Raw genomic sequence first — 16,921 nt, 5'->3', positions numbered from 1 at the left:
ATTATTGAAAACAAGGCTTTGGGAAAACCATTGTATTTCGCGGAAATTGGGCCACGCAATCAGTTGAAAAATATTTTATTAAGTCTGAGCTGCATTGTTGGATGTTTAAAGAAGCCGCTTTCAAATATGAGCACAAAGTAGATCGATTATGTAAAAAATGAATGTACGCTGCTTACGGTATATGCTAGGCTATATAACTGTAAGCTCATACGCAGATATGCAGTAATAAGATTCTGTCAAATACGACCGTACTACAGGTAGCCTGCATCAAAAAATGTAAATGAAACCATGCATGCATAGAAATGATTATAATACTGTAATAAAATATATTGTTTATATAAAACACCTAGTTAAAAGAAACAGGAATACAATAGAAATTAACTGTGATCGTGCAAAAAACTTGGAATAAATTGGGGAAAGTATGGTGTCCTTTTTATCATGAATAACAATATCACGTTCGTTTATAAAAAATAATTCTATGAGTTTACATTTCCAATAATCTTGTTCGAAATCCAAAGTACGTGCGCCCTTCCAATTAATGGCGTGTTCATGCTCCAAAGTATATTTACTCAAAGAAGTTTTTTCATGTCGAAAATTGGAGATATCTCCTTTATGTTCTGTCATCCTAGTCAAGAGAGAGCGTTTGGTTCTCCAATGTATTTAAAGCTGCAATCCTGGCTTGGAATTTCATAAATCGCCCCTTGTCTTTTGTTGGGTGGTACCCGGTCTTTAGGAGAAGGAAGTTAATTACATATTTTTACAGCAGGCTTAAATACGGTCTTACTAAGATCCGTCTCACTCTCTCAGAAACATTGGAAATATACGGAAATACAACAAAAAAATCGGTTTGATCGGTAGGCGTTATTTTTAAACTTACATCTACTTAAAATCTAATTTGCGTAGCCATTTAACTGCAAAGACTCGTTTACAGCTTTCATTTCTTGTTTCAACGATGTTATAGTAGAAGTAAGAGCATGGGCGCGATGGAATAAAGTAATTACCACTGCTTGTTTGTGTTCAAGATGATTTTGAAATGAAAACCCAAATAGCGGTTGCAGTAGGTTTACGATACACAGAAGAAGAGAGTGTACCCTTGTTACTTTTGGAGATTAAAGAGTCCAAAAAGGCAAAGTCCAAGGCAAAAAAACTTTCGATTCGAAAAGAGTTCTTTGAGCAAACATACCTTGGAAAAAGAACACATGGTAGATTGGGAGAATGCTCATGTACTTAATTTCGAATCAGACTACTGAAAAAGAAAATTTATGGAATCGTTTTATATTAACTCGAAACAGGATGTAATAAACGATAAAAAAGACACACTATTGTCACCTATTTACTCGTAATACTTTACTTAAACCTGTCATATATATTCGTTTGTCTTTAACTGCTAGTTTATAATTATCTTTGGTTTATCATGTGATTTGCGTTTCTTACATCATAATCGTTTCTTAGTTATTGCTCGTATCTAGGTAATTTTATATGTTTGTAGTTTTCAAAAATATTTACTATTCTCTAATTGTAATTAATCTGCCCTGACAAAGCTCCCCCGCATGGATTTGCGAAACGGTGGTTCATAAAACAATTAATTCACCAGCTGAGCGAGCACCTTTTGTTATTAACCCGAATGAGTGAAATGTCGGCAGAAAATAAAGTTCTGTTTTTCGCCAGTTGAGCTTTATATTTGATGAGTATTATGCCTGGTGGCAACCATAGTATCTACCTATTGTATATCACGTATGTATCTGTTACAGCTGTAGCAATAGCTTGATAGGTGATACTGACAGCCTATAGCCCAACCACGGCAGCCAGTACGGTCCCGGTTTGCCTATGCGGTCCAAAGGATACCCCAACTTCACGGACGAAACGATTGGGTTACCAGATTTTTTACGTCTAAATTAAAACAATCGTAATTTATTAAATAACAATGCTTCACGTTGGTAATTTTTTTATATGACGCCTAACTGGACATAGGCTATACTCCTATTACCTGCACTTCTGACTTCCATTGAATACCGCACAAGGAAAGCAACAGCAGCATGTTATCAAGCAACTTGACTAATCTATGACATAACCACAGCTTTTATCAACGTCACACCGAAGGCCAAAGACTGAGACTTTTTGCGATTTTCTTTTTCCGATAACTGTACTTAACCACGAATTATTTTTCAAAAGTATTTTACCACAATGTTCAGATAATAGTGATCTTTCATATAAGATCCAGTATTGTAATGACTCGAGACTCAAGTCAACGCTTAAAATGGCTTTACTTCACTCGAGTCTCAGGAAAGTAACTTGATGCAAGTCATTAAATCTTAGTTGTTAATTTATTGACCGACTGAATTACAGACATTTGATTTCGTTGCGAACAATCGGTTAAACGTATAGTCAATGGAATGACTCGATTTGAGTTGCATGATGTTTTAGCTTGGCTTAACTTGACTTCCTAAACGACTTGATTTGACTCGAGTCTTAATAAAATGGTTACAGAACTGATAAGATCAACTTGTTTTTGGACTTGCCCCTCAATTGCAGCAATTCTGATCCAAAAAGGACATGCCATTCAATATTGTCATTCTTTGTGAAATAAGATTTTTCCTACGGACAAGTTTGGGTAGACTTTTACTTAAACTTTCACACCAAGGGTATCCAAGTAAAGTTGTGTAGCGTTTAGCTCTACACAATCATACCACATGGCCTTTAACTTTCGGACTTTTCGGGGCATTCTTCACATATATTTATCATTGGCAGTGCAATGAATGCTTATGCTGGCAGGATGTCAGAGAACGTATTATGTTTCATTAGTTCGAAAAAACGTTTTAGTTTGAGTTTTATGCTACTGTTTGTCTGCAAGTTGTGCTAGCAGAGAAGGACACGTAGCCTTCATGGAAGACAGGTGATCGAAAAGGACTTTATTTACGCAGACACGTGATCAACTAACCAGAGATCGCTGCAGTTGTAATGAAGCGTCGACTATATGTGCTAAAGTATGATCTGGTAATAATAAAAGAACAAAAACGGTTTAATAAATTGTGATAGAGTTGCGAACTTGTTTCAAAGCCAGTTGATCTTGGTGTTGTTGTTATTGGTTACAGTATTTTAACCGTTAATTTGAAATTTATTTTACGAAGTGAACTACTTCGGCAAAAATATTTGCTAGTTTTGATTGAATAAAATAGTTTTTTGTTAGGACAGTATTTTGTAATTTGGCAATTACAAAGTATTGAAAACTGAAATACTTTCAATATGGAATATAGCCTATGCGGTATATACATTGGACAACTGTGTTTGCAATAAAATATTAAACAAACGACAAATCCCCCGTCCAACGACATATTGTTAGCTTCACTTTTCGCGTTAGATGTTTAGGAGATGATTAGGAGTTAGATAATTAAGTAGTATTAATATTATACCAAACTGTTTTAATTATTTAAACACAGCAACAGCAGGAATATTCAAAATGTTTTATTTTACTGCATTTACAAACAAAACAAAAACTATGTATATAAGATATCCATGGTTATTTGTAACCTAGTTATGAAGACGCTAGGTTATGTCTGTACATCCAGCAACTTATGTACTGTGGTGTATTTGGAAGCAAGGCTTAATTTGTATTTAAATAAAGCATTCAGGCATTACATGTAGACAATGTGTTTGAGTACGGTACCATAACGCCGTAACCCAAGTGCATTGTCTGGGCCTTTGCGCACAAAGTATGTTAACTCAAGTAGTTTTGCCTGTTTGCATAGATAGAAACTACGGTACGTCAGGAATATGCTTGCAACAAGGTATTTTTTATCTTTGCGTTTATGAGAAAAATATGTGCTTTAGCATGCACTTACAGGTTTGGCTACAACTTTTATTGTTTTATAACTACAATTTTTAGCATCGTAATTCGTAACTTACGCACCGCACAGTTAATGACGAAAAATAAACAATACAAAACCTAAAAAGCCTGAGCGCTGAAAGCTATTAGCAACTAACAAACTGGAGCTTGCCTGTTGCCTATATGTCCACAGTAGTTATCTAGAATAGAAAATTTCTAGTTTTATTTTCAAGCTATGTTGATGCTAACAATGTAAAAACTTATATAGATTTTTTCTTCTATTCTATCTTCTATTCTTTAACCCATTGTGCTTTACTTGTTTCAAGGTGATACTATTTTAAACAAGTTGAATGTTAACATGCGTACTGATGAAAAGTCTAATATTAAAAATCAAGTTGAAAATTTAAAAGGTGGAAGTTTAGCTGAAAAGAAAGATGAAATTGTTAAATTAATCAATAATCAAAAACCAGATAGTCCTTATTTGGACTTGGCTAATCGATCTATGTCATCTGTTCCCATGGAATTATTTATTTTACCCCATTTAAAGGTAAGTAATTTGTTGTTGAAATAGTGTATATTCAGTGCATAGTGCAGTGTGTATATTCAGCAGTAAATAGACAATAGTTTATATTCATTAAAAGACTCTTTAGTGCTCGCTCAATGTTCGTACTTTTTTAACAACTTTATCTTGCTTAGACAAAATTTGATACTTGTACAAGCTTAAAAGTTTGTTCTGCAGCTATTGCACGCTCTGCCACTTATAATTATATTCACTCATTATACACTATTCTGTGAACTCTGTACATTCTGGAACACAATCAATCTGTAGCCATGTTTCTAACATCAGAGGTTAAAGCCAACGGTTTATCATGATGACAAAAGCCAGATGTGCACATCTGGTTTCTGTTATATGCTCAAATGTTTGTTAAAAATAAACTTCGCCTACTCAACTTACAAAATTTACAGTCTGTAGTTTTGCATATACTGAAGTGCTGCTAAAATAATTTCTCACAAAACTGAGAAACTTAGTAAATATTTGTTTTACGTTAAAACTTTTTAAATATTTTTTCAATTTTTATTTTAAGGAAAAAGCTTCCTTTGGATGTATATTTTCATGCATTGAGTGTTGTGCTAATTGTTTGTTTGTTTTCAGTTGTCAGATATTTAATAAGATATAGCATGGATTTTAATATTATACCAACATCTTCTTGCTTCTAGCAACTCTACTTGGAAGGGAATATTTTAAGTGAGCTACCTGACAATTTTTTTGATCGTTTACCTGCACTAGAATGGCTGGACTTACGAAACAATAGGTTAAAATCACTCCCAACCTCAATTGGAAGGCATCAGTAAGTATGAACTAATTTGCTATCTCTTTAGTCTCTTGAAGTAAGTAACGGCATGTCGTTTAAATTTGTTTCAGTCATATTACTGACCCTCATTCATGATTCAAAATTTTATATGCTTGTTAAGTACCCTTTGTTCAAATATAATTCAGATGTTTAAACAATCTTCTGCTGGAAGGCAACTTTTTGTCACATTTACCTTTACAACTTGGGATGACCAAGTCATTAACAGGTACATTTATTTTGTTTGGCACCTACATGATTTGTATTTGTAGTGTATCCAACGCATGATGTTGTTATTATTTTTTCCTAGGATTGAGTCTTCGTGGAAATCTATTGGTCATGCCACCCCAGCATATAGTAGACCAGGGTGTGTATGTCATATTATCATATCTTTATCAAGAACTGCAAAATAGAACAAGGAAAACCGCCGATGAAAGTATATTTTTTCAATATTGATACGTGATTTTAATATAAGTTATTTGAAAACACATTAGTAGTGCTAACATCTGCAATATACCTGCAGGCAGTAGTCCTTTCAGAATTTTCTAGTGAATGTAAGGTAATCTGTTATGGTATGAACAGTGAATGCTAAATAAAGCACAGATGTATTACATGTCTATGCTGTTGTTTGTTTGCATAGTTTGATGTTTACACAGATGTTTTATATATAATTGAAAACAATTGCAGCTGAAGAGGTAAAAGCAGAAAAGCTAAATATATCTGATGATACGGCGTCCACATCTGATGAGGAGATTCTCACTGAAGCGATCAACTTAACTGGGAGAAATATTCCGTCACCTATGAGTGATGATTATGAACTAGTGGTAGGCGGAAGATTTTGTTCTTGGTCAATATAATAACACGCCATGTGGTTTATTGTGCTATTAGATTTAATGATTGTAGCAAAGTTTTTACCTAAAAAAATGTCAACTGATGATAATTAATTATTTGAAGCAATGTAGCGTCTTCTTTGTTGACAATGTGTTATATTCTTAAATCATTTAAGTTTACTGTAAATTTTTTAGCGCCATGGGTCAACCCCGATATCAGCTTCCCTCAACAAGCCTCTCAGATATCAACAATACAAAGGAATAAGTCAAACGAGTGGATTATTTGAAGGACTAAGTAACTCGTATGTAACGATTTACGTTGAATCTATTCTAATTTAATTTTTTCAATTGATCTACGTTAAAGTATTTTATAAACGTTCTTTTTGATACTCATTGTAGTGTCTTGTTTCAGTCCATTATTTATGGATGTCGTACGTTTGTAATCAGAAACCAAAGACTGCACTTTGGGGACTGTTTTGTTCAGATTACATTGCTACAACACAGATTTTATTCAGGTCACGGGGAGGAAAAAAAGAACTGTCATTGCTCCATCTGAAGCAACAAGAGGACACTAGAAAAGAGAAACTTCAGACGATAAAGCAGCAGAAAATTGCTCATGCTGATCAAAGAAGGAAGTTAGTGAAATCTTTGGTTAAACCATAAACACACTATTATTTTTTCTCACTTTTTCATCATCATTCTTCAGTAGATCTTTTGTTGACCACTCTACTAAACTCAGCTTTTATATTGCATGTGCCAAATGTTGCTTTAATTAATGCTGCTTGGACATCTTCACGTAATTAAAACTTCTTATCGTGTAATGATAATGGTATGGCTGCTTTATTAAGTATAACTCTGTACAGTTGTTTTTTTCATTTTCATGTATTCCAGCGCATGTATAACGCTTTCTTTAACACACGTAAATCTTGCGTTATTGTTACATCTTACTTGGTTTTCGATAAGTAGTTCTGTATACTTCGTAGTGTTGAGAGTGTTCCTGTTTTTAACTGCACTTTGCGTTTCCTGTGGTTTGTGTTTTCCTCTGACCAAGCGCGATTGTTTGAATTAAAAGGCTAAAAAAACACAGTCAATCTTCTGCAAAACACAGACAGGGAAAGGTGAAGTGCAGTTAGTCGAAATGACGCACAGTAAGTCGGAGGTTAGCAGCAGGCAATATCCTTTGCAGATTAAAGTCAGATACTCTTATTTGTACTTTACTGTTGCATTTCATTTGTAACACAATCCGTGTTTCTGAAGGGACACCACCGCACTCGAAGAATGGAGAAATGAAACAAGAAGACGACAGCACAACAAATTACCTCTAAAGAAAGGTGCTTTTATCAAAACTTTAACCAAAAAATAATATAAAATGAGTACAAACGTAAATACGTAGTTTCAGTGAAATAACAACGGTAACTGAGATATATAACAAGTTGTAAAATTAGCAGACAAACCGCTACCGAAACCCAAACCACCATACGCCGTCAACACGGGCCCTATTCAAGTTCACGATGACGTCAGAGAAGAAAAAGTTGAACCTGTTTTGCCTGGGCCGCATGCGCAGAGGTGATTTTCTTACCTCTTTAAAAGGTTTTAAATATTGTCTTGCTCTACAGCTATTGCTATAGACAGCATCGGTGTAGCCGTTATGAACTGACTGACAAAGAGATAGATTACGCAGTTATTTTTTCAGCCCTGCGCAAAAAGTTTCCGAAGAAGTTCTCAGTAAAACGTTGAGCAAGCGGACTCACTTATTTGTTGAAATACCAAACGCAGTGAACGAGAAGAAACGTAACAAAGCAGAGAAAATAGCTTCTGAAAATGCAACTGAGAAAAGTAAAGTGATCTCCCAAGTTTGCCCAAGCTTCCGTTTTAGCAAGGCCAGCCAACCGAGTATTATAAAGAAGTGAGGCCAACTCAGCTTGTACGAGTATTTGAAATTATTTATTTGCTTGAGAAAATTATATTAGGTACCAGTGCATTTTGTTATTATTCACGCAGGGTGTTGCGTTAGGTAGGAATTGAGGTTTAATCAGTTGCATTAGAAAGAAACAATTTATGGCTTTTTTGTATATATTATCTTTTTTATTGACATCAGATTGAGCTTAGCCGTACGCCTCTGCTTACCCACCGTGTTTAATATAAGTAACCCGACGACTTACTAATAATTGATGCTATGGTTACCTGCTTAATTTTAATGGAATACAGGAAGTATGATGCGATCCAGGAAAAGATCAAGCAGCATTCCTTCGAGATGCACAACCAATTGAAGAAGCTGCGGGGTAAATCGAATGATTCGGCTGGTGAAAATAACCAACAGGTTTGTCAAAGACTTGACCCCACGCATTGTAACCTGCCTGTCTTTACTATTTTCCTAAAGCTTTTCTTTTTGTCCTGGAACAGAGCCGGGACCTCCAGCGCCAATTACTTGGTAGAAAGATGTCGAATGATCCTCAACTTGAATACAGATTTCGTGCTTTTACTGGAGATTCTTTGTCATTGCATAGTGGATCCAACAAAACTACTTCGTCATAAACTTCGTAAAAATTATTATTGTAGCGTATATTTTGTTTTATTATAGCTGTTGAAGTTTAATCTGCTGTAGAAATAATATGTTTTCTGTTGTTTGACGGTGTCAAGTATTTTCATACATTTCCGTTTCTTCATCCATACGGGAACTATTTTATACTGCTTTTTATTCCTAATATCTACCTGCTATTCGTCTAGCTTTTCTAAAACTTCTCAATTTAAATTGAGTTTACCTAAATTGATATGAGGCAATTGTCATGACATAGATTTGCTTACTTGAATACGTTTTCCACCCTTACATATTCGTGACATAACTTCTGTATAAAATTTTATCTGCGCTTTGAAATACTGCCGAATGGCAATCTAATTCTTCCGAATACACCTTGTGCATTAATTATTGACGAAGATTTTTTTCGATTAATACCAGTGATTTAGTTTATTTTATTTTCAACAATTTTATTGTTAAGTTGACTGTGAAGCATTGCAATTCAAAAATACACTGTAAAGTAATGTACTGTATACACTAAGTGCATCTATATGGAAATTTACGATGTATGTCTTATTCAAGTAGGATATATCGAAGTACAGCAATGTACAGTTGTACACACCATATTACCAACGTTTAAACAAACAGCTGTTACAAAGGTAAATTATAAATGAAAATTCCATGAAGATTTGATCTGGCCCTCCCTTGCAGCCCATGCCGCAATAATAATGGGTTTAGATTTTATAAGTTAGTTTTTGGAACGAATTTAGGTTGACGCTTGAAATGCTGCGGTTCTGAAGTCTTCGCCTTTAGGGCCATTTCATGAAACATGCTAAGTCGCTGCCGAAACTCTTGCTTCTGTTCTTCGGATGCAAGCTCCTCAGGTGCAGTAGGTGTGCGTGGAGGAGACGAAGGTGCCGAAGGAAACGAATCATCGCTGTTACTGCTGTCCTCACTAGGGTCATTATCAGCAACTGTTGAAGTCTCGAGGTCTGTGCTCTCGAATCCGGTAAAGGAAGAGTTGGGCCGGGAAACCTTGCTTCCTCGGTAACGTAACTTGCCGGATTTGCTATCAACGTCAAACTTGCTCTCCGTGAAACCAGTTGCCATAGATGAGACACTGGACACGGTGGATTCACTATCCGACTCTTCCTCCTCTTCCATCCTCATCTCGCTTGTGTCATACTTATTCAACCCAGATGGCCACGCGTGTAGAGGTTTCGGGTCCTCTCGCACTTTTCCTTCATCGACATCTCGGACGCTGTACTCCGCTTCCTCTTCAGTTTCACTGCTGTCCGATGAGAAATCGTCGTCTCGTTCATCACCTGTAAAAACCAGTTTTCTTGCTATAGTTTATTAAAGTTGGCTTAGTAATACTAGAAAATATGTGCTGATAAATGGTATTCAAACCTTTGTCAAGTTGTGATATGTCTGGTGGTCGCGGAGAGTTCTGCCTCTGGTAAGATGAAGCCGATCTGGGTTGAAAATAAAGTTTATTTACTGCCAGTCTATCACTAATACTAATTCACATCTTTGAATATAATACTAATGCATTTGTAAAGTGTTTGTAACTTGAAAATAGCAAGTCTTTAACCACTTCCTTACATGTACAAAATCATACCTGCAATGAAATTTTAATCAACTTGCAAGACAACAATACCTGAAATCATTTGCATCGTATTCCGTGTTATCTCTAGGATTCAAATAACGATCTGCCATTCTGCAAAACAATACAAGACATCACTAATTAGTAATTATATTTCTTAGTTGTAGGTCGTTAAGCCCACAGCGACGTAAAACTGTCCGTATCGTAAACGTAAAACGAGTTGAATCTCATACGCAACAAACCAACCTCGCCACGCCGTAAAGGCAACCAGCACAAAGAAAAGTTAAAACAACTCCGATTACAAACGCAATAGCAAGGTAAAAGGCCAATGGAATTGGTGGTTCTAACGGAAGACCTGCAACACAAAGATCACAATATCACCAAAAAATTATTCAATGATACATTGCATTAAACAGCTGAGCTGAGAATTACCACAAGAAACTAACCAATGAGAGTGATGGTGACAAATCCAGGTTTATCGTTGGTTATTTCACCGTCCTCCTGACCGCCACTAAACCTTATAAAGGAGCCACCACCTCCCGAGTATCCTCCTATTGGGCCTGCCCCACCACCACTGTAACCACCGCCTCCGCCAGCTCCGCTTGAGTAGCTGGAGCCACCGCCTCCGAAACCTCCTTCGGAAAATCTGAAGTCTCTGTACTGGTACCTGGGTGTTTGGAACAAATTTATTAATATTTCAAACAAGATGCCATTTATGATCATTTTTAGGCTTGATTGAAAATTGTTCTCAAAAACATTGGAATAAGGATAGCACCTATGATCTTATGCACGCAAGCAATTAGTGTCACTCCGTTAAAAACATATCATACGGTATATATGATTATATTTTATACTCAGCCCACAACCGTCACTATTCACTGGTGAAATGTATCGTGTTTTATCTTTCCACGCGATATCGAGTTGTTTAGAATTTCATAAGCTATACGGAATTCCTGTTACAACATCACCAACCTTCCTCCGCTCAACGGAATGAGTCTTGACAATTCAGAATCGTTTAGACCTTGTTTGTTGCCTTCAAACGAAGCAAATCCAACAGCGGGAAGGGAGGAGTCGCCAACGTTTAGCACCACGGCAGCTTCCGCCACTCCATTGAACCCAGCACCTCCTCCAGTGCCCTGAGCACCTCTCATCCCTGGCTCTGCAAAGTTGCCTTCTCCGATCCCACCTCGTCCGAAACCGGATCCAATTTCGGACGCGTTTCCGCCATTGTAACTTAGACGAGCGTTAGATATCGGCGACTTTGGACTTCCAATTCCAGTGCTGCCGGCTCCTCCTAAGATTGAATAATGCAGTTTAATTCTGCCGGAGCTAAATCATGCGAATTAGCTTGTTTTGGATTGCTATTTGTTAACTGTCATCACGATTAATTACCAGCAACAATCAGAGAAGTGTTTGCTTCCCAGTCTATCATTCCGCGACCTCCCGATGCTCCAGATATGACAAACGTCCCTCCTCCTCCTCCTGGTATGAATCCACTTCCCCGAAACGATCCTCGCTGACCTACAGCGATTTTTAATAAGGCACCTTCTTTCAACGGAAATAAACCGGAGGCCGATGCTCCTAAACCGCCTGACCCTTCGTATCCGGCACCGGCTGCAACTACTCGGTACAACCCTGATCAAATAGTTTCGGAGGTTTAATTAGTCTTTTCTTTGCGTAACAATCACAAGCTTGCGCAATGACAACATTCTTGACCAAAGGAAAAGTATTAATGCAAACTTTGACAATTAGAGATATTTTATGCTCCAAGAAAAGTCTATATAGCCTATACCATCGACCGGAGCCGTCCAGTGTTGAATTCCATTCTTAACCACCACAATATTCTCTAAGCTGGTTTTCAAGTATGCGTTATCGCAGAGTACTTGACTGGGACCTAATCTGCCACTTCTTCCGCAGGTTGTAAACTTCCACTCGAGACGTGGAAAGAGAAAGTGGTCATAGTAGCGGTGCCCTGGTGAAACACACAACTAAATGACAAATACCCAACCAAGGGGGAATTTTTGAATCAAAGTTTGTCAACAAAAACCAACAAGTTGTGAAGCGAACTGTGTTCTGGTTATCAATGATGCTTTGGCTATTCCCTCCGTCCGTTCCAGCAACTGTAGCTAGATTTACCCGATAAGTCGCTCCTTGAGTCAATGTCAAGTCGTATTCAGTCTCGCCTGCAACAGAAATATATCAATGACAGAACAAAGTAATATTTGGTTACGCCTGCAAGGCCAGCGCAGAAACAAACCTTTGTCAATCTGAAAGGATTTGTTTCCTCCTTCGGACGGTACGGCGGCTCTGTTATCTCTTTGAGCATTTTGCACCCTTCTAACCTCCAGCTGGTAATAATCAAAGCGGTCGTCATCATCGGAAGGACTCCACCAAACAATACGAACCGTGTTCAGTGTGATTTGCTTCCATAGTTTTATCCTTGGCTGACTGGGCTCTGCAGAAAACACGATTGTCAAAATCCGGCAAACTATTAAGTCTGCGTAACATACATTCCTTATTTGAATTCTTACGTGTATAAACCAATATTGGCCCCTGTGTTAGGCTGTAAGTTATGTAATCGGTAGCGCTTTCAATTCTACAACTTTCTCCAGCCACCATCGCAAGAGTGATGTAATATCCTGTTCCTGACAGCAGATTGGGCAAGGTAATCTTCTGCACCTGTGCTCGGTTCGACTGGCAGCGAGACAATGTTTGGTTTCTACCAAAAAAATATTCGTTACGGTTTAAATTGTAATGAATGAGAAGCACCCAACGTTGCAAATTTTTATATTTATAACATGAAACAACTGTATTATTCTAATCACCTAAATCCTTCACGATAGTAGTCAATCTTGTAACGCCATATCGCTCCCAAGTATACGCTATTTGGTCTATTCCAGGTCAAAGCAATAGTTCCTCTTGCCGATTCCCCGCTGAAGTCCCGGGGTACTGATGGGTCTACAATGAAAACATTATATTGGTTAACCGCCGTAAATGTTGAGTGTATAGCCAACAGCAATTTGTTTTTGCGAAAATTAAATTTTTAACCGGTTTAATTCGTAACTGATACACTGACACATGCCGATTGGTAGAATAAAACACCACATTTACTTGTCCTGCCATAGAAGACGGCGGTGTTGTATGTGGCGTCTACAGCCAAGTCTTCTTCACTTGAAGTCGTGAAGTTAATTTGGTATAAAGCTCCTGGCTTTAACTTTCTTAAAATTATCTGATTATTAGAACGACCAAGTAAAGAGACAGAATCTGGTCGAATGCTTTCTGCTCCATATTCTACGACCTCCTGATAACTTGCATTGATTTGCGTATAACGACCAAAAGATGGAGAAGAATATTTGAAAACCAATGAGGTTTGATTACGTTCGGTCACTTGTGCATTTTCTACTAGAGGTGGTTCTGAAAAGGTTATACCGCATTAAAACTGCAACAAACATATGTAGTAGGCCTATTCAATGCAGCCTTCAGATAATAATTTAATCGGCACCATTGTGCAGTAGTCGCTCATTTGTAGCTTAACAACTTCAAGATATATAACACGTTCAACACAAGAAATCAAACCGAGTTTTTCAGTTCGTTACTCAATTACTTGTTCTGAAATAACCGTCGGCTTCATCAGTCTTTTTGCCAAAGCGGGCATTTTTTCGTATTCCAAATACTTTGACGTGGTAAAGCGCGCCAGCAATGAGATTTTGAATTGAAATTTCTTTTTCTTCAACACTGCCGTTTTCAGATAGGTTTCCCGGGCGAACTTCAGACCATGACACATTGTAACTGGTTATGCCTTCCAAAGCGGGTAATGTGTCCCATGATAAGTTGATAGTGCTTGCGTTGAAGCCTACTTTTGTGAGGTTTACTGGCTTTGGCAACTCTGAAAAAGTTATGGTCATAAGTTTAATTCAACCGCCAAGCGTATGCATCGTATACAAGTGACGTAAACCTCGTCGTCAGTCACGCGTGCCATAGTGAGAAATAAAGATTTTGTATACATATCCATCGCTATTACTTTACATAGGCTATAATACATGATCGCACTTACGTACAATAATACTAAATAATAGTAACGTAATATCTACAGTATACTGACCTATTGTTTTTGTAAGAATTTCCGGAACACTTTCTGTTGGATCAATATCTCCTCGGTCACTGTATGTAACCACTGTGTACCTATAAGGGGCACCCGGTACCAGATTAAGGGTTTTAGTTACAAGTGGTTGACCCCTATTCCCCGAAAGCACGCTGTATAGACGTGCGTGTTCGGTGGTTACGGTCTTCGCTTCATAAAAAGCGTCTTCTTCAGGTGTTAAACCTGGATATAGCATCGAATTAAAAACAAAAATTATAAGAATGAAAATTAATGTCAAATCCTTTCAAAGGCAGTTACGTGGTAAATACAGCAGGTAACACAAGACGTCGATTAATATGATACTGTATAATAATACATATACAATGCAATCATACGAAAATATAAGTTACGTACTTTCAATTGAATAAGTCAAATTTGAGCGGTCGTATTGGCTGCCTCGAACTTCCATTGGAGCTAACTTGTAAGATACCACGACTTGCGTCCAGTTTGACTCAGATCGAACAGCATCAAGATCTGTGGCTGGTGGTGGTCCTAGAAATCAGTAAGCTTCGTGAATTATAGTACAAGGTGTGAATATAAAAACAAGGTGACAAATAAATCGGTAACCATTGTTGGAAAGATTGTTACCAACGTATTACCAGGGCATCAAAATGTATCACAAAGTTGACTTCCATACAGTCAGTTTATTTCCATACAGGGTTTCTCGAAATACCATATATCATGCAGTTACTCGTAGTTTAGCTAGATGTGCATTGCCTACTTGTTCGAGCATTTATCTGCGATGTGACCCCGGAGATAACGTATTGACCAGACAATGTCAATCTACGAGATCTGATCCGTATTGTGTACAGCACTCCTCCCATTAATCCACTTAAAACTAAATTATTAGGATTGTTGTTCTTGGGAACCACCTCGTTCCATCGCCTGAAAAAGAACCACTTTAACCTTTTTTGTATATCTTTATTTTGTCTTAAATTTATTTTAAAAAATCAATTGAATTATTTGAGCATTTGTGCCCAGCCATTTCCTGTAAGGTAATTTTTCACTTTGTTTCCGAAGGCATTTTCGTTCCGTGGAAGCAGGCCATATTAATTGGTTAAAATTAGTTTGGTTATTGCACATGAGCACATGACATACTTTGTTTCTACTACGGCATAGCCATAGCCTAAAGCCTACCACATCCTAAAAATGAGCGTGCTGGCAACCTCTTAAAAAACGCATAGGCCTATCCTTGTTACTGAACCATTTATGAAAAAGCCTATTTGGGTTTGATGAAAAAGTGTAGAAACTGCTGGCAAATGTGTAAAATAACAATTTGTATAAAGGTCGCATACATCTCTAAAATAAATTGGTAAGGTAACACAGTAGTTGTTTCTAAGACATCGACGATAAACAGCAAAGAAGTTCGCCTCACCTGCCAGAGTCGTTCCTCTGGATTTCTACAAGGAAATCAGTGTACCGTAAGTTGTTAGTGAAATCATCGGGCTTTCTATAGCCAAAAGTAATACTTTGCTCAGTAGCACTAATTTTACGGAGATTCGTTGGGCCTGGTAAACCTTGAGAAAAAGCACAGCGTAACTGAGGATTAATGAATTCAACAAATATCAGTAGTTGTCAGTAACACCATATGTTATCAAAAGCATGACATACATGACTGGTAATGAATTCACAAGAAAAAAAGTCGTTAAAATAAGACATAATTTTTGCCATAAAAATGTCATAATTAATACATGCTAGACGGGAATAAAGTTACGGAATGCAGTAAAACTGTTCATGCGATCATCGTAAATTCTGGCATAATATAAGTAGAGTGGGAATTCTTAAACTGGGATCCTTGAAAAAGATTCAGAGGATTTCGTAGGATCTTAAACGGGGGGCCTGTGTTGAGCGTTGAGGGAACCTGCGGGCTGTGGCTATCATGTTGTCGATTGCAAGAATTAAAATCTAGATCTGTCAGGGGTTGAATTCAAATGGAACTATTTCATACATAGCCTCTCTCTATCAGCCTTGGTGTGCACATTATACAGTCACAACACTACAGTAAATAATTTTAAACTGTAGCATAATCACAAACTTTCTGCAGTTATAGTATAATAATATTATAATTGAAACGTACTGCCATCAACGACAGGTGCTGGAATTGTAGTGGTTGAAGTTGTTGTGGTAGTTGCTTCTGTGCTAGTTGTGTCGTTAAGGCTTTCATCTACTGCGTCGAAGAAATTTATTACGTTTATTTCATCACCTGCAAACATTCAGTTGATTAACTGCTGAATTTTCATTCGCTATTCAACTTCCCTCGACTGTTTTGTTTCAAGTTAGCTCATTAGCCTACGTATCGAAGCATATTTGCCCTTCATTAGAACGAGATTTTGGGCAAAATGCTTACAATAATACATACGGTTAATAAAAAGTGAAACAGGAATGCTTTGCACTCCGAAACTGAGTTAAAAAGCAAGAAACATCTGACAACCTGTACCACAGAGCTAACTTCCGAGATTTTGAGTAATACATACCTGCTTGTTGGCCCACTGTCTTGTACTTGATTAAAGTAATATAAAATATTGCTACCAAGTAGTTAAGCTTCATCTTTCCCACGATTCCGCACTAGTTGCTATGAACTTGTATCAACAATAACCACAATTATTCGACTATCACTGATGTACTTGCCTAAATGCCTACTCAAATGACTTGCGAGA

At 37.3% G+C, this 16,921-nt stretch overlaps 2 protein-coding genes across 8 annotated transcripts; one reads left to right on the top strand and one right to left on the bottom strand.

Annotated features, from left to right (window-relative positions):
- Positions 1 to 4,152: 4,152 nt before the first annotated feature.
- Positions 4,153 to 9,050, top strand: LOC143461041 (uncharacterized). Of its 7 annotated transcripts, none has more exons than XM_076958792.1 (12): positions 4,153 to 4,370; positions 5,042 to 5,172; positions 5,322 to 5,401; positions 5,483 to 5,539; positions 5,860 to 5,996; positions 6,198 to 6,304; positions 6,518 to 6,637; positions 7,260 to 7,333; positions 7,448 to 7,568; positions 7,684 to 7,908; positions 8,211 to 8,322; positions 8,406 to 9,050. In XM_076958792.1, the coding sequence occupies exons 1-12, from the start codon at positions 4,182 to 4,184 to the stop codon at positions 8,535 to 8,537; spliced, it is 1,485 nt and encodes a 494-aa protein (XP_076814907.1). In that variant the 5' UTR covers positions 4,153 to 4,181; the 3' UTR covers positions 8,538 to 9,050. The 7 variants fall into 7 exon arrangements, with proteins under 7 accessions (XP_076814907.1, XP_076814906.1, XP_076814904.1 ...); XM_076958791.1 differs by having other exon boundaries at positions 5,483 to 5,608; positions 7,451 to 7,568; positions 7,696 to 7,908; XM_076958789.1 differs by having other exon boundaries at positions 5,483 to 5,608; positions 7,451 to 7,568.
- Positions 8,953 to 16,904, bottom strand: LOC143461040 (uncharacterized). The gene is made up of 20 exons (XM_076958787.1): positions 16,739 to 16,904; positions 16,342 to 16,467; positions 15,640 to 15,781; positions 14,986 to 15,149; positions 14,619 to 14,756; positions 14,226 to 14,447; positions 13,728 to 14,009; positions 13,235 to 13,537; positions 12,949 to 13,081; positions 12,655 to 12,842; positions 12,381 to 12,578; positions 12,175 to 12,306; positions 11,916 to 12,095; positions 11,516 to 11,758; positions 11,096 to 11,417; positions 10,570 to 10,790; positions 10,370 to 10,478; positions 10,178 to 10,237; positions 9,928 to 9,992; positions 8,953 to 9,842 (listed from the first exon to the last, which is right to left on the bottom strand). The coding sequence occupies exons 1-20, from the start codon at positions 16,809 to 16,811 to the stop codon at positions 9,259 to 9,261; spliced, it is 3,885 nt and encodes a 1,294-aa protein (XP_076814902.1). The 5' UTR covers positions 16,812 to 16,904; the 3' UTR covers positions 8,953 to 9,258.
- Between the last annotated feature and the right edge of the window lie 17 nt (positions 16,905 to 16,921).

The sequence above is a fragment of the Clavelina lepadiformis genome, chromosome 5 (assembly GCF_947623445.1).
Source record: "Clavelina lepadiformis chromosome 5, kaClaLepa1.1, whole genome shotgun sequence".
Taxonomy (NCBI): Eukaryota; Metazoa; Chordata; class Ascidiacea; order Aplousobranchia; family Clavelinidae; genus Clavelina; species Clavelina lepadiformis.
The sequence above is the reverse complement of the archived record's forward strand: the minus strand, read 5'-3'. Positions and strand labels throughout refer to the sequence as shown.

What these genes read in the sequence shown, in the direction of transcription:
- LOC143461040 (XM_076958787.1), bottom strand. Translation starts at nt 16,811, where the DNA reads ATGAAGCTTAACTACTTGGTAGCAATATTTTATATTACTTTAATCAAG. An exon ending in GCAGATAAATGCTCGAACAA is followed by an intron (nt 14,757 to 14,985) that starts GTAGGCAATGCA and finishes ACTGATTTCTAG; the next exon opens with GACCACCACCAGCCACAGAT. An exon ending in TACTATCGTGAAGGATTTAG is followed by an intron (nt 12,843 to 12,948) that starts GTGATTAGAATA and finishes TTTTTTTGGTAG; the next exon opens with AAACCAAACATTGTCTCGCT.
- LOC143461041 (XM_076958788.1), top strand. Translation starts at nt 4,182, where the DNA reads ATGCGTACTGATGAAAAGTCTAATATTAAAAATCAAGTTGAAAATTTA. An exon ending in CAACCGAGTATTATAAAGAA is followed by an intron (nt 7,909 to 8,210) that starts GTGAGGCCAACT and finishes AATGGAATACAG; the next exon opens with GAAGTATGATGCGATCCAGG. An exon ending in CTGGTGAAAATAACCAACAG is followed by an intron (nt 8,323 to 8,405) that starts GTTTGTCAAAGA and finishes GTCCTGGAACAG; the next exon opens with AGCCGGGACCTCCAGCGCCA.